This window comes from Oncorhynchus tshawytscha, linkage group LG30 (genome assembly GCF_018296145.1).
Source record: "Oncorhynchus tshawytscha isolate Ot180627B linkage group LG30, Otsh_v2.0, whole genome shotgun sequence".
In the NCBI taxonomy this organism is placed as follows: Eukaryota; Metazoa; Chordata; class Actinopteri; order Salmoniformes; family Salmonidae; genus Oncorhynchus; species Oncorhynchus tshawytscha.
The window spans coordinates 48,771,082-48,785,437 of record NC_056458.1 but is presented as its reverse complement, the minus strand read 5'-3'; the positions used below and the strand labels follow the sequence as shown (position 1 = coordinate 48,785,437).

At 42.2% G+C, this 14,356-nt stretch overlaps 1 protein-coding gene across 1 annotated transcript; it reads left to right on the top strand.

The window, feature by feature from the left end:
* Positions 1 to 1,204: 1,204 nt before the first annotated feature.
* Positions 1,205 to 9,109, top strand: LOC112238325 (high mobility group-T protein). Its single transcript, XM_042309344.1, has 5 exons — positions 1,205 to 1,357; positions 4,750 to 4,910; positions 5,295 to 5,440; positions 5,768 to 5,942; positions 8,215 to 9,109. Exons 1-5 carry the CDS (start codon positions 1,261 to 1,263, stop codon positions 8,356 to 8,358), a joined length of 723 nt encoding a protein of 240 aa, XP_042165278.1. The 5' UTR covers positions 1,205 to 1,260; the 3' UTR covers positions 8,359 to 9,109.
* The last annotated feature ends 5,247 nt before the right edge of the window (positions 9,110 to 14,356 follow it).

Here is a 14,356-nt window from a genome sequence, read left to right as displayed (position 1 = left end):
TATTGCCTACCTCCTCGTGCCTTTTGCACACAATGTATATAGATTATTTATTTGTTCTACTGTTATTGACTTGTTTATTGTTAATTGTTTACTCCATGTGTAACTCTGTGTTGTCTGTTCACACTGCTATGCTTTATCTTGGCCAGGTCGCAGTTGCAAATGAGAACTTGTTCTCAACTAGCCTACCTGGTTAAATAAAGGTGAAATAAAAAATATATATAAATAAAACATTCTAACAAAAACGTACAGTTACAAAAGCATAAAAATAACGGTATAAAGTAACGGCTCGAGTCAGAACTGTAGCCGATAAAAGCGCGTCAACGCTGCGTCATATAGCCAGAGGACCGCACATAAAACGGATTGTTCCGTTTGTGACAATGAGGACTATAGTGAGGACAGATAGAATAGAAAAATAAATGGTCTTAAAATTGCTTGTCTACTTTTAGTTTTATTGGCTACGGTTTTCATTAAACCTCATTATAGACTCTCCCTCTGCTATCAACGTGCATTAGATTATACCGTGTAATGAACATTTGTTAAATAATCTTGTATTTCTCCTAAACAATCACTAATAACATAATAAACGCCGTCTTCTGTCGAAAAGAAGAACCTCGTTGCTTAATACTGCCTCGATATACTGTCACTGATACATCTGCATTGATGGTGTATACTGTGCCATGTCATTCATTGGTTCATTACAAACGACAAAATTATCTCAAATTCCTTCTACATGATATACTGTATCATCCTACCAAGAGGTCCCTTCAAACACTTTTCTATTATTCCTATTTAAAAACCCACCATCCTAATATATTCTATTAACAAAGTCTTAATTTGCTAATACAGTTAATTAACATAGGATGGTGTGAATAGTCAATGGTTGCAATTGATCATTGGGGGTGGGGTGGGAACTTCCCACCAACACCTTGTTCCAGTTCACTTTAACACGCTGTTGCTCACCAAAACGCTCCGCAGTTGTCCCATTCATTTGCGTTTCACTGTGTTCAACGCACAGAAACTCAATGCTATGGGCAAACCACTCTACAAACATCCAGGAAGCTCAGCACCAGCAACAACAAAAAAAAAAATCGTATCACCGCGCCATTTTACAACTCCCGTGACGTTTCACAAAAGGTAGCCAATGGCGCATCGTCTGATATTAGGACAATGAAAAAGTTATATCCTATCAGACTGGCACAAAACTTGGCGGTAGCCAATGGGAAGGGAGGAAGAGAGAGAGAGAGAGCTCCACGGAGAGTGATGTTAGAGAAGCGACAAGACACTGCGTATCGCATTCGTTTTGGTGTTCCACATTACAGCCATTGCAGTGCATTTGAGATCCAAGCGGCAGCCTTTGGTAAGTATCTCACACGATAAAGGGAGAGAAAAAAATATATGAGAAGTGTCGGTAAGGATGAAAAAATGACAAGACAATTTAGAAATGTCCTTTGAAATGTATTGACCATGTTAGGTTTGCAACAAAAAAAATGTGATTTTTTTTTTTTATTCGAAGAAACCGGTCAAAAACTACCAAGAAAATTGCCAGCGAAGCACACAGTATTTAGCCTCTGGTTGAAAAAAAGGCGAAAACTAAAATAATCTACAGTTTAAAAAAAAAAATGTATTTTATAAATTAATATCAGGTAATTGTTGCAGTGTTATTATAAAATGCGGTGTATTTACCGAGTTAAAAATCAGTAATGTTCAGTGGACAGCTGGCTAGCAAGGTAGCGCACAAACATGAGACTTGTGCCCATTGCAGTGTATTGCGAGGCTGTGATGCCTGTCATACGAAGATGAAACCATGGGAAGAGTGACAATGAAAATATAGAAAACATTGAGAGAAAGAAATTTGCTCTGAAAATTGTAACTGTTCGTTATTTTTTTTCTTCCACAAATTGCCTCATAATAGGGTGAGAAATTACCTCGGGAATCTGCGCTTTACTGTAATGGCTGACTGTACTCGCATAGGAAACAAGGCAGACAGTAACTGCGGAGCCAGCCATACAATCGCAGTTCACTTCCAACTTTTTCAAACCGTGATTTATCACCAACCATGTGTCTAACTGTAAAATATAAAAAATGAAAATGAAAGGCCCATCTCTCCTTATTCCAACGACAGTCTTTTTGTATTTTTCTGTTGAAATGAAAGAGTTGAAATCGCAGATTGAAAAGAGGTGGGTACCCCGCGGTCGCTCTGCCCTCTACTTGCATGCAATGGCTGTGCATTGACACAAAGAGAAGGAGCCATATTCTCCATGTTAGTGGATGAAGACACAAGCGGCCATTCCGAGCTCATAGGACTCTACACAGCCCGCACATAAGGCATAGCACAGACCCAGTGTATCACTATACACCACGGCTATTGCAATAGGAATCTACCGGGGAAAAACATGGTCAAGCTGACGGGCTTTGTCAACATATTTTTCAATTCAAAATGCGATCGGGAATGCGGGTGGAGACATTTCAGGGCGACTTTCTTTCATGAAGAAGGCTTTCTCACAAAATGGAAGAAGAAATATTGCCGTCGTTTGTTGACCTCCTTTTTCCTTCAACGAGAAGCCTTATGCGCCATTACTACTTCACTCGACAGATAGAAACGCATTGCTTTGCTACAACACAGACCTGAAGCCATACCAGCAATATTAATAGGGAATTTCACGAGATTTTTTCTCTCCACATTTTAATATTTTTTTCAAATGTTACTGAATCGAAATTGAAACATATTTTGACTTTATTTTGTGGTTTTAGGGTATTTTTTTTTTCCTAGATTTTTCGGGTTTTGTTTTTTCTAAGGAATAGATTTCTATAGAGTTAGCTAAATGCACAAGTATCATTTTAATAACATTATACACTAATTAATCAGAAACCTGGTACTTTATGCATTTCTCATTTTCTTTCCGATTTAGTTCGTGAAATAGTGAAAAATGTCAAATCTGTCCGAAGGGTATCCCTTGTTCTACATTTGAACTTCACAAAGTTTAAAGGATTTCCCCCCTTGTAGAATGATAACTTCAAACGTTCTGTAGCTAAAACTCCAATGATTAAATGACAGGCATTCTGCATTAAAAACGAAACAACTCACAAATATGAGGTGACTAAACGTAAGACTGTACAAAATGCATGAAAATAGCCTCTATTTATTTTTTTTATTATTTTTTTTTACATTTCGCATGATTTGACCAGTAAAGGTAACGGCTGTGTTTTCAGCAAAGGGCACATTCCGCGTGACAGTCCGTAAACGTTTCTACAGACAAGGGTTTGTTTCCACAAACTTATTTTCTATCAAACACACAGAACCGGACGTGTTTATTCGCAGAGAGCTGCGTTTACAGTTCTGATGCCAAGAGTAAGTAAGGGCAGGAAACAGTCTATTGAGTCCAGCCTGATAGGGGAAGGGGGAACCCAAATGATAGAAAATAAATTATCCAAATTTAAAAAAAAGGTCAAATAATATTAAATATGTTTGCCCCTTTGTCAAAGCAAATCTAATAACTCAGATGCAACAAATATTTGTAACATCTTGAAAAAGGGGCTTCCACCTGTAATGCAATATACACCTGTCTCTGTGAGGGCCTTCCATCATGTGGTGAATTTCAACCATAGCTTCAATCATGAAGAACAAAGAGCTTTCAGAAGAGTTCAGGGATAAAGGTGTAGATCGATAACAGACTAGGGGTACGTTATAAGAAAATGTCCTATACATTGAGTACAGTCAGGCCAATCATTAAGAAGTGGAAGGTTTTATGGAACCACACAGACTCTTACCAGATCAGGATGACCTTCCAAAATAACCAGTTGGGACAAAAAATATCTGAACTCACGTTGAAAGAGCTGCTGCAGAGTTCCATGGCTGCGATTGGGAGAAAATGTCTACCAATCAACGATTAGCTCGATCATCCACCACCTGTAGCCGATACCTCGCAATCTGATAGGTCATTACAGAAAACAAAGCCAGATCTCCAACCAATCACGTGCAGTTTGCATGAAAGCATTTAGGTAACATTTCAGAATATATGGCAGTAAATCGTGTTTTTTACACGGGGGGGTTCAGAAAATACTGAATAAAATGTGACTTGTGTTTTTAGGGGGTCAGAAAATACTGAATAAAATGTGACTTGTGTTTTTTAGGGGGGTCAGAAAATACTGAATAAAATGTGACTTGTGTTTTTAGGGGGTCAGAAAATACTGAATAAAATGTGACTTGTGTTTTTAGGGGGGTCAGAAAATACTGAATAAAATGTGACTTGTGTTTTTTAGGGGGGTTCAGAAAATACTGAATAAAATGTGACTTGTGTTTTTTAGGGGGTCAGAAAATACTGAATAAAATGTGACTTGTGTTTTTAGGGGGGGGGGTCAGAAAATACTGAATAAAATGTGACTTGTGTTTTTAGGGGGGGGGGGGTCAGAAAATACTGAATAAAATGTGACTTGTGTTTTTTAGGGGGGGGGGTCAGAAAATACTGAATAAAATGTGACTTGTGTTTTTAGGGGGGGGGGGTCAGAAAATACTGAATAAAATGTGACTTGTGTTTTTAGGGGGGTCAGAAAATACTGAATAAAATGTGACTTGTGTTTTTAGGGGGAGGGGGGGTCAGAAAATACTGAATAAAATGTGACTTGTGTTTTTTAGGGGGAGGGGGGGGGTCAGAAAATACTGAATAAAATGTGACTTGTGTTTTCGTTGTAGTTTTACTTTTCTTTGCCATTTTGATAACTTCTAGAACCTTCTCTCTTATCCATTTTTAGATACCGATATTGAGATGGGGAAAGATCCAACGAAGCCGAGGGGCAAGATGTCCTCCTATGCCTACTTTGTCCAGACCTGTCGAGAGGAGCACAAGAAGAAACACCCGGAAGCTTCCGTCAACTTCTCCGAGTTCTCCAAGAAGTGCTCTGAGAGATGGAAGGTGAGTATGGAACACATCTCAGCTGTGACTGACTGGCACCCCATTCCCTACATAGTGCACTACTTTTCATCAGCACCCTATGGGCCCTGGTTGAAAGTAGTGCACTAAATTGGAATAGTGTGCCAAAGGTAGTGCCATTTTGGGATGCAGAACCCTTTAGTGGACACTGTCCTGTACCACTCGTAGTCCCGTGATAGTTGTCTGGTACGAGATAGTTTCAAATGAACGGTGTCACAGCTAAGTTGTTCCATACTAATCTGCCACCCCTTGCATGTCATTGTTTACGTTCTGTTCCTCTACCACTGTGTAACGCACACACACACACACACACACACACACACACACAAACTGTTGACATCTGATCACACCTTCTGCTTCCCTCAGACCATGTCTGCCAAGGAGAAGGGGAAGTTTGAGGATCTGGCCAAGCTGGACAAGGTGCGTTATGAGAGGGAGATGAGGAGCTACATTCCTCCAAAGGGAGAGAAGAAGAAGAGGTTTAAGGACCCCAATGCCCCCAAGAGACCATCGTGAGTACTGCCTGACAGTAAAAGACAATCACCCCCCCTTTCCAAAACTCATAATTCATGGATAATGTGCAGAGATTCAACTCCGGATGTCCGGCTGAATCGGGTTAAAATGTGCCTAAAGTAAGTTATGAAACAATTACCACTATAAAATAATGAACAATAACACTCCATTTCAATAACACAAGTACTGCATTTAAAGCAGCTCCTTTAGCACTCAAATAAAACATCAGTGTTTCCCAACAAACAATCGATTAATTAACAACCAAACAAAAACCAGTGACCCTTCTGTTTCCTCTCTCCTGATCTTCTTCTTCTCCCATCCTCCAGGTCTGCTTTCTTCATCTTCTGCGCTGATTTCCGACCCCAGGTGAAGGGGGAGACCCCTGGCCTGTCTATCGGTGATGTGGCCAAGAAGCTGGGAGAGAAGTGGAACAACCTAACATCGGAAGACAAGGTGCCCTATGAGAAAAAGGCTGCAAAGCTGAAGGAGAAGTACGAGAAGGTAAACAAACATCACCCCTTTTGTTATTTTATTGGTTTATTTAGATCTCTGTTCGCTGATGTTCTCTCAGTCATGAATAGCCTAACAATTCAAGTTATTACAACTAGTCATGCATAGCCTAACAATTCAAGTTATTACAACTAGTCATACATAGCCTAACAATTCAAGTTATTACAACTAGTCATACATAGCCTAACAATTCAAGTTATTACAACTAGTCATGCATAGCCTAACAATTCAAGTTATTACAACTAGTCATACATAGCCTAACAATTCAAGTTATTACTAGTCATGCATAGCCTAACAATTCAATTTATCACTAGTCATGCATAGCCTATTTTATTTTATTTATTTGACCTTGATTTAACCAGGTAGGCTAGCTGAGAACAAGTTCTCTATTACAACTGTGAGATGGCCAAGATAACGCATTAAAGATATGATAAAGCAATTCGACACAACAACCCAGAGTAACACGGAATAAACACAACATACAGTCAATAATACAGTAGGGAAAAGAAAACAAAAAGTCTATATACAGTGTGTGCAAATGTGTTAAGATAAGGGAGTTAAGGCAATAAATAGGCCATAGTGTTGAAATAATTACAATTTAGCAATTAAACACTGGGATGGTAGATCTGCAGAAGATGAATGTGCAAGTAGAGATACTGGGGTGCAAAGGAACAAGATAAATAAATAAATGCAGTATGGGGATGAGGTAGTTGGATGGGCTGTTTACAGATGGGCTATCTACAGGTGCAATGATCTGTAAGCTGCTCTGACAGCTGGTGCTTAAAGTTAGTGAGGGAGATGTGAGTCTCCAGCTTCAGAGATTTTTGCAATTCGTTCCAGTCATGGGCAGCAGAGAACTGGAAGGAAAGACGACCAAAGGAGGAATTGGCTTTGGGGGTGACCAGTGAGATATATCTGTAGGAGTGCGTGCTACGAGTGGGTGTTGCTATGGTGACCAGTGAGCTGAGATAAGGCAGGGCTTTACCTAGCAGAGACTTGTAGATAACCTGTAGCCAGTGGGTTTGGCGACGAGTATGAAGCGAGGGCCAACCAACGAGAACGTACAGGTCGCAGTGGTGGGTAGTATATGGGGCTTTGATGACAAAACGGATGGCACTGTGATGGACTGCATCCAATTTGTTGAGTAGAGTGTTGGAGGCTATTTTATAGATGACATCGCCGAAGCCGAGGATTGGTAGGATGGTCAGTTTTACGAGGGTATGTTTGGCAGCATGAGTGAAGGAGGCTTTGTTGCGAAATAGGAAGTCGATTCTAGATTTAATTTTGGATTGGAGATGTTTGATATGAGTCTGGAAGGAGAGTTTACAGTCTAACCAGATACCTAGGTATTTGTAGTTGACCACGTATTCTAAGTCAGAACCGTCCAGAGTAGTGATGCTGGATGGGCGGGTGGGCAGGTGCAGGCAGCAATCGTTTGAAGAGCATGCATTTAGTTTTACTAGCGTTTCAGAGCATTTGGAGGCCACGGAAGGAGAGTTGTATGACATTGAAGCTCGTCTGGAGGTTTGTTAGCACAGTGTCCAAAGAAGGGCCAGAAGTATACAGAAGGGTGTCGTCTGCGTAGAGGTGGATCAGAGACTCACCAGCAGCAAGAGCAACATCATTGATGTATACAGAGAAGAGAGTCGGCCCGAGAATTGAACCCTGTGGCACCCCCATAGAGACTGCCAGAGGTCCGGAGAACAGGCCCCCCGATTTGACACACTGAACTCTATCAGGGAAGTAGTTGGTGAACCAGGCGAGGCAATGATTTGAGAAACCAAGGCTGTCGAGTCTGCCGATGAGGATGTGGCGATTGACAGAGTCGAATAGCCTAACAATTCAAGTTATTACAACTAGTCATGCATAGCCTAACAATTCAAGTTATTACAACTAGTCATACATAGCCTAACAATTCAAGTTATTACAACTAGTCATACATAGTCTAACAATTCAAGTTATTACAACTAGTCATACATAGCCTAACAATTCAAGTTATTACAACTAGTCATACATAGCCTAACAATTCAAGTTATTACAACTAGTCATACATAGCCTAACAATTCAAGTTATTACAACTAGTCATACATAGCCCAAGTGGTCATTAGCAGATGTAGTTGTTGTATGTTTACTTCCATGTTGCGAGTCACATTTGGTGACTAGGACGAAACCTAGAGAGGAACCATCTGAGGGGTGGCAAGTCCAAGTGGTTGCCTGTAGCAATGAAGTGAACCACTACTCTCGTCCACTTCCTCGTTCTCAGGACATCACTGCGTATCGCAACAAGGGCAAGGTGCCCGTCAGCATGCCCGTGAAGGCCGCTGCCCCAACCAAGGACGACGACGACGACGATGATGACGATGACGACGACGATGACGACGACGATGACGACGACGATGACGAGTAGATCCACGTTGTTGTTAGATCATTTCTTGTTTATAAAGCATTTATCCCTTCTTGTTCACGCATCACTTACTCAGAACAAAAGAAAAAACATTACTTGAAAAAGTTACCAAAAAAAAAAAAAAGAACCCCCCTCTTCTCTCGCCCTCCAAAATCGTAAACGCTGTGTAGAAGAATTGTTTTGCAGCTGTACAGGTTGTTGTCTCCTTTTTTTTGTATAGTTTAACACTACAACAGTGTCACCTGTGTCTGTCTGTGTTTCTATCTCCCAGTCTCTTTGCGTCCCAAAAAAATTGAATCCTATTCCTTATTTCGTGCACTACTTTTGACAAAGGCCTAATAAGGGTTCAGGTCAAAAGTAGATCACTATATAGGGAATAGGGTGCAATTTGTGGACCCCCCCCCTCCCTTTGTTACAGTTTAAAGCGGTTTGTAAAAAAAATAATTAAAAAATAGTCTTGGAAACCGATGGGTCTATTTGCCTTAGCTAGCAGTGCACAGCAGCACATTACCTAGTTATAATGTAGGGTCTTAGTAGTTCTTCTGTTTCCAATGGGCGTTTAGTTTTTTTCTTGTTTTTAAATGCCGTATTATCAACTCACCGTATTATCATAAAGATATTTTACTGGACTATTTGAATACCACTGTCATTGCAAAAAAAAAAAAAAAAAAAAAAAAGAGGAAATATTTGCATTTTTTTTTTGTTGAGATTCTGAATTGCTTCTGACAAATAAATAAACTTTTTTTTTTTTTTTTATAGACTGGTTTCTTTCTTGTGTGTTTAGAATCTCTTGGTTACGCAGATAATCTCGTCCAGGGTTTCTCAAACTCGGTCCCGGGCCCCCCAGTACACATTTTGTTATTTGCCCTAGAACTACACAGCTGATTCAAAATAATCAAAGGCTTGATGATTAGTTGGTTATTTGAATCAGCGGTGTAGTTTTAGGGCAAAAACCAAAACGTGACCGAGTTTGGGAAACTGATCTAGTCGATCATGTCAGTCTACAGATTTACTCTATTCTAGACTTTGATTGTGTCATTCAGATGTTTTTAATTGAAACGGTAGTAACCAATGCAGCTACAGCTTATCAATTAATCGCGTCTACCAGCTGGCCATGTCTGCTGAACCTATGTCATTTAGCCTGGGGGACGAGATTCCTCATCAATGGACTTGACTGACAGGTAAATTGTTATTCTGTACTTGGGAGACAATCACTGGTGAATCAACGTTTTCACCAGTGCTTCGTTAACAAGTCTCCTATTGACAACCAATTCCAGTCCATAATGCATATTCATTAATGGTATTCATTAATGGTACGTTTAGTGATGATGACACGGAATAACCACAGCTGGGTGTGTTATAAGCGGTGGTGCTTTGCAGGAGCTGTGGAGAAGGCTTCGGCTAGCTTACACTACTACACATTACTGTCCAACTGTCAGGTCTCTCCTGGGACTGTGAGGCCTGGTGTGCCTCTGTCCTGTCCGACTGTCAGGTCTCTCCTGGGACTGTGAGGCCTGGTGTGCCTCTGTCCTGTCCGACTGTCAGGTCTCTCCTGGGACTGTGAGGCCTGGTGTGCCTCTGTCCTGTCCGACTGTCAGGTCTCTCCTGGGACTGTGAGGCCTGGTGTGCCTCTGTCCTGTCCGACTGTCAGGTCTCTCCTGGGACTGTGAGGCCTGGTGTGCCTCTGTCCTGTCCGACTGTCAGGTCTCTCCTGGGACTGTGAGGCCTGGTGTGCCTCTGTCCTGTCCGACTGTCAGGTCTCTCCTGGGACTGTGATGGCATAGAGCTGTCATTTGGACCAAATGACAGGGAAAGGCTGCGTCCCAAATTGAAATGGTGCTAAATGGTTTTGGTATCTTTTAGTTGTCACTGTATTACACTAAGTATAGGTGATTTGATGTTGAAATGGTGCTAAATGGTTTTGGTATCTTTTAGTTGTCACTGTATTACACTAAGTATAGGTGATTTGATGTTGAAATGGTGCTAAATGGTTTTGGTATCTTTTAGTTGTCACTGTATTACACTAAGTATAGGTGATTTGATGTTGAAATGGTGCTAAATGGTTTTGGTATCTTTTAGTTGTCACTGTATTACACTAAGTATAGGTGATTTGATGTTGAAATGGTGCTGGAATAGTGGAGGCAGCTCCTGTTTTCTTTGTTCCTTGAGGTAACTAACTGTGTTTCTAAATCAACAGTTGTTTAGTCATTTTTGAAAATGTCTGAAACATTATCTTGCTTGACCATGTTGTAGGTAACTGTTTGTCACCAAAAGCACTCACAAACTTCTACAGATGCACAATCGAGAGCATCCTGGCGGGCTGTATCACCGCCTGGTACGGCAACTGCTCCGCCCTCAACCGTAAGGCTCTCCAGAGGGTAGTGAGGTCTGCACAACGCATCACCGGGGGCAAACTACCTGCCCTCCAGGACACCTACACCACCCGATGTTACAGGAAGGCCATAAAGATCATCAAGGACATCAACCACCCGAGCCACTGCCTGTTCACCCCGCTGTCATCCAGAAGGCGAGGTCAGTACAGGTGCATCAAAGCTGGGACCGAGAGACTGATAAAAAACAGCTTCTATCTCAAGGCCATCAGACTGTTAAACAGCCACCACTAACATTGATTGGCTGCTGCCAACACACTGACTCAACTCCAGCCACTATAATAATGGAAATTGATGGGAAATGATGTAAATATATCACTAGCCACTCTAAACAATGCTACCTAATATAATGTTTACATACCCTACATTATTCATCTCATATGTATACGTATATACTGTACTCTATATCATCTACTCTATCTTTATGTAATACATGTATCACTAGCCACTTTAACTATGCCACTTTGTTTACATACTCATCTCATATGTATATACTGTACTCGATATCATCTACTGTATCTTGCCTATGCTGCTCTGTACCATCACTCATTCATATATCCTTATGTACATATTCTTTATCCCCTTACACTGTGTATAAGACAGTAGTTTTAGAATTGTTAGCTAGGTTACTTGTTGGTTATTACTGCATTGTCGGAACTAGAAGCACAAGCATTTCGCTACACTCGCATTAACATCTGCTAACCATGTGTATGTGACAAATAACATTTGATTTGATTTGGTTTGTGATAAAACAAAAGGTGTGGTTGAATTTATTCTGCCACTGTGTCTTCTTATTGTCTCTGCCTTTAGGCCCTATATATATATATATATATATATATATATATATATATCACGGTGTCTTCTTATTGTCTCTGCCTTTAGGCCCTATATATATTTATATATATCACGGTGTCTTCTTATTGTCTCGGCCTTTGGCCTATATATATTTATATATATTTATATATATCACGGTGTCTTCTTATTGTCTCGGCCTTTAGGCCCTATATATATTTATATATATATATATATATATCACGGTGTCCTCTTATTGTCTCTGCCTTTAGGCCCTATATATATTTATATATATTGATATATATCACGGTGTCTTCTTATTGTCTCGGCCTTTAGGCCCTATATATATTTATATATATCACGGTGTCTTCTTATTGTCTCTGCCTTTAGGCCCTATATATATTTATATATATATATATATATATCACGGTGTCTTCTTATTGTCTCGGCCTTTAGGCCCTATATATATTTATATATATTTATATATATCACGGTGTCTTCTTATTGTCTCGGCCTTTAGGCCTATATATATTTATATATATTTATATATATATATATATCACGGTGTCTTCTTATTGTCTCTGCCTTTAGGCCCTATATATATATATATCACGGTGTCTTCTTATTGTCTCGGCCTTTAGGCCCTATATATATGTATATATATATCACGGTGTCTTCTTATTGTCTCTGCCTTTAGGCCCTATATATATATATATATATCACGGTGTCTTCTTATTGTCTCGGCCTTTGGCCCTATATATATGTATATATATATCACGGTGTCTTCTTATTGTCTCGGCCTTTAGGCCTATATATATATATATATATATCACGGTGTCAAGGCATATCAACTAACAGGTTATAGAGAAAACAACGCAATCGTCACAACACATAGGTTGTGATGTGGTTCTACGGGATTGGTTACCACAGTGATTTTACCCACTACTGGTCCCAAATGACTCTATTCCCTTTAGTGTGTGTGTGTGTGTGTGTGTGTGTGTGTGTGTGTCTCTGTGTGTGTGTTTGTCTCTGTGTGTGTCTCTGTGTGTGTGTGTCTCTGTGTGTGTGTGTGTGCCTGTGTATCTTACACCCGTGGTGGAGGTGGCTACTGTGACTAGGCGATAGATAACAAAACAGTGTTCAGACAGGATGTTAGTGTGTCTTAGCCACAAACCGTGGCTTGGTAACAACACTCACCACTATCTCCTGTTCTCTCTGTTTCATTTAGACACCGCTGCCTCTCTCCCTCTCTGTCTCCCTCTGTCTCCCTCTCTCTCTCCCTCTCTGTCTCCCTCTCTGTCTCTCTCTGTCTCCCTCTGTCTCCCTCTCTCTCTCCCTCTCTGTCTCCCTCTCTGTCTCCCTCTCTCTCTCCCTCTCTCTCTCTCTCTCCCCTCTGTGTCTCCCTCTCTCTCTCCCTCTCTGTCTCCCTCTCTGTCTCCCTCTCTCTCTCCCTCTCTCTCTCTCTCTCCCCTCTGTGTCTCCCTCTGTCTCCCTCTCTCTGTCTCCCTCTCTCTCTCCCTCTCTGTCTCCCTCTCTCTCTCCCTCTGTGTCTCCCTCTGTCTCCCTCTGTCTGTCTCCCTCTCTCTCTCCCTCTCTCTCTCCCTCTGTCTCCCTCTGTCTGTCTCCCTCTCTCTCCCTCTCTCTCTCCCTCTGTCTCCCTCTGTCTGTCTCCCTCTCTCTCTCCCTCTCTCTCTCCTCTCTGTCTCCTCTCTCTCTCCTCTGTCTATCTCCCTCTCTCTCTCTCTGTCTCTCCCTCTCTCTCTCCTCTCTGTCTCCCTCTGTCTGTCTCCCTCTCTCTCTCTCTCTCTCTCTCCCTCTGTCTCCCTCTGTCTGTCTCCTCTCTCTCTCCCTCTCTCTCTCCCTCTGTCTCCCTCTGTCTGTCTCCTCTCTCTCTCTCCCTCTGTGTCTCCCTCTGTGTCTCCCCTCTCTCTCCCTCTGTCTCCCTCTCTCTCTCCCTCTCTCTCTCCCCCTCTGTCTCCTCTGTCTGTCTCCCTCTCTCTCTCCTCTCTCTCTCCCTCTGTCTCCCTCTGTCTGTCGCCCTCTCTCTCTCCCTCTCTCTCTCCTCTCTGTCTCCCTCTCTCTCTCCCCTCTGTCTGTCTCCCTCTCTCTCTCCCTCTCTCTCTCCCTCTGTCTCCCTCTGTCTGTCTCCCTCTCTCTCTCTCTCCCTCTCTGTCTCCCTCTCTCTCTCTCTCCCTCTCTGTCTCCCTCTGTCTCCTCTCTGTCTCCCTCTGTCTCCTCTGTCTGTCTCCCTCTCTCTGTCTCCTCTCTGTCTCCTCTGTCTCCCTCTGTCTGTCTCCTCTCTCTGTCTCCCTCTCTGTCTCCCTCTCTGTCTCCCTCTCTCTGTCTCCTCTCTCTGTCTCCCTCTCTCTGTCTCCCCCTCTCTGTCTCCCTCTCTCTGTCTCCTCTCTGTCTCCCTCTCTCTGTCTCCTCTCTGTCTCCCTCTCTCTGTCTCCCTCTCTCTGTCTCCTCTCTCTGTCTCCCTCTCTCTGTCTCCCTCTCTCTGTCTCCCTCTGTCTCCTCTGTCTGTCTCCCTCTCTCTGTCTCCCTCTCTGTCTCCTCTCTGTCTCCCTCTCTCTGTCTCCCTCTCTCTGTCTCCCTCTCTCTGTCTCCCTCTCTCTGTCTCCCTCTCTCTGTCTCCTCTCTCTGTCTCCCTCTCTCTGTCTCCCTCTCTGTCTCCCTCTCTCTGTCTCCCTCTCTGTCTCCCTCTCTCTCTCCCTCTGTGTCTCCCTCTCTCTGTCTCCCTCTCTGTCTCCCTCTCTGTCTCCTCTCTGTCTCCCTCTCTCTGTCTCCTATCTCTGTCTCCTCTCTCTGTCTCCTCT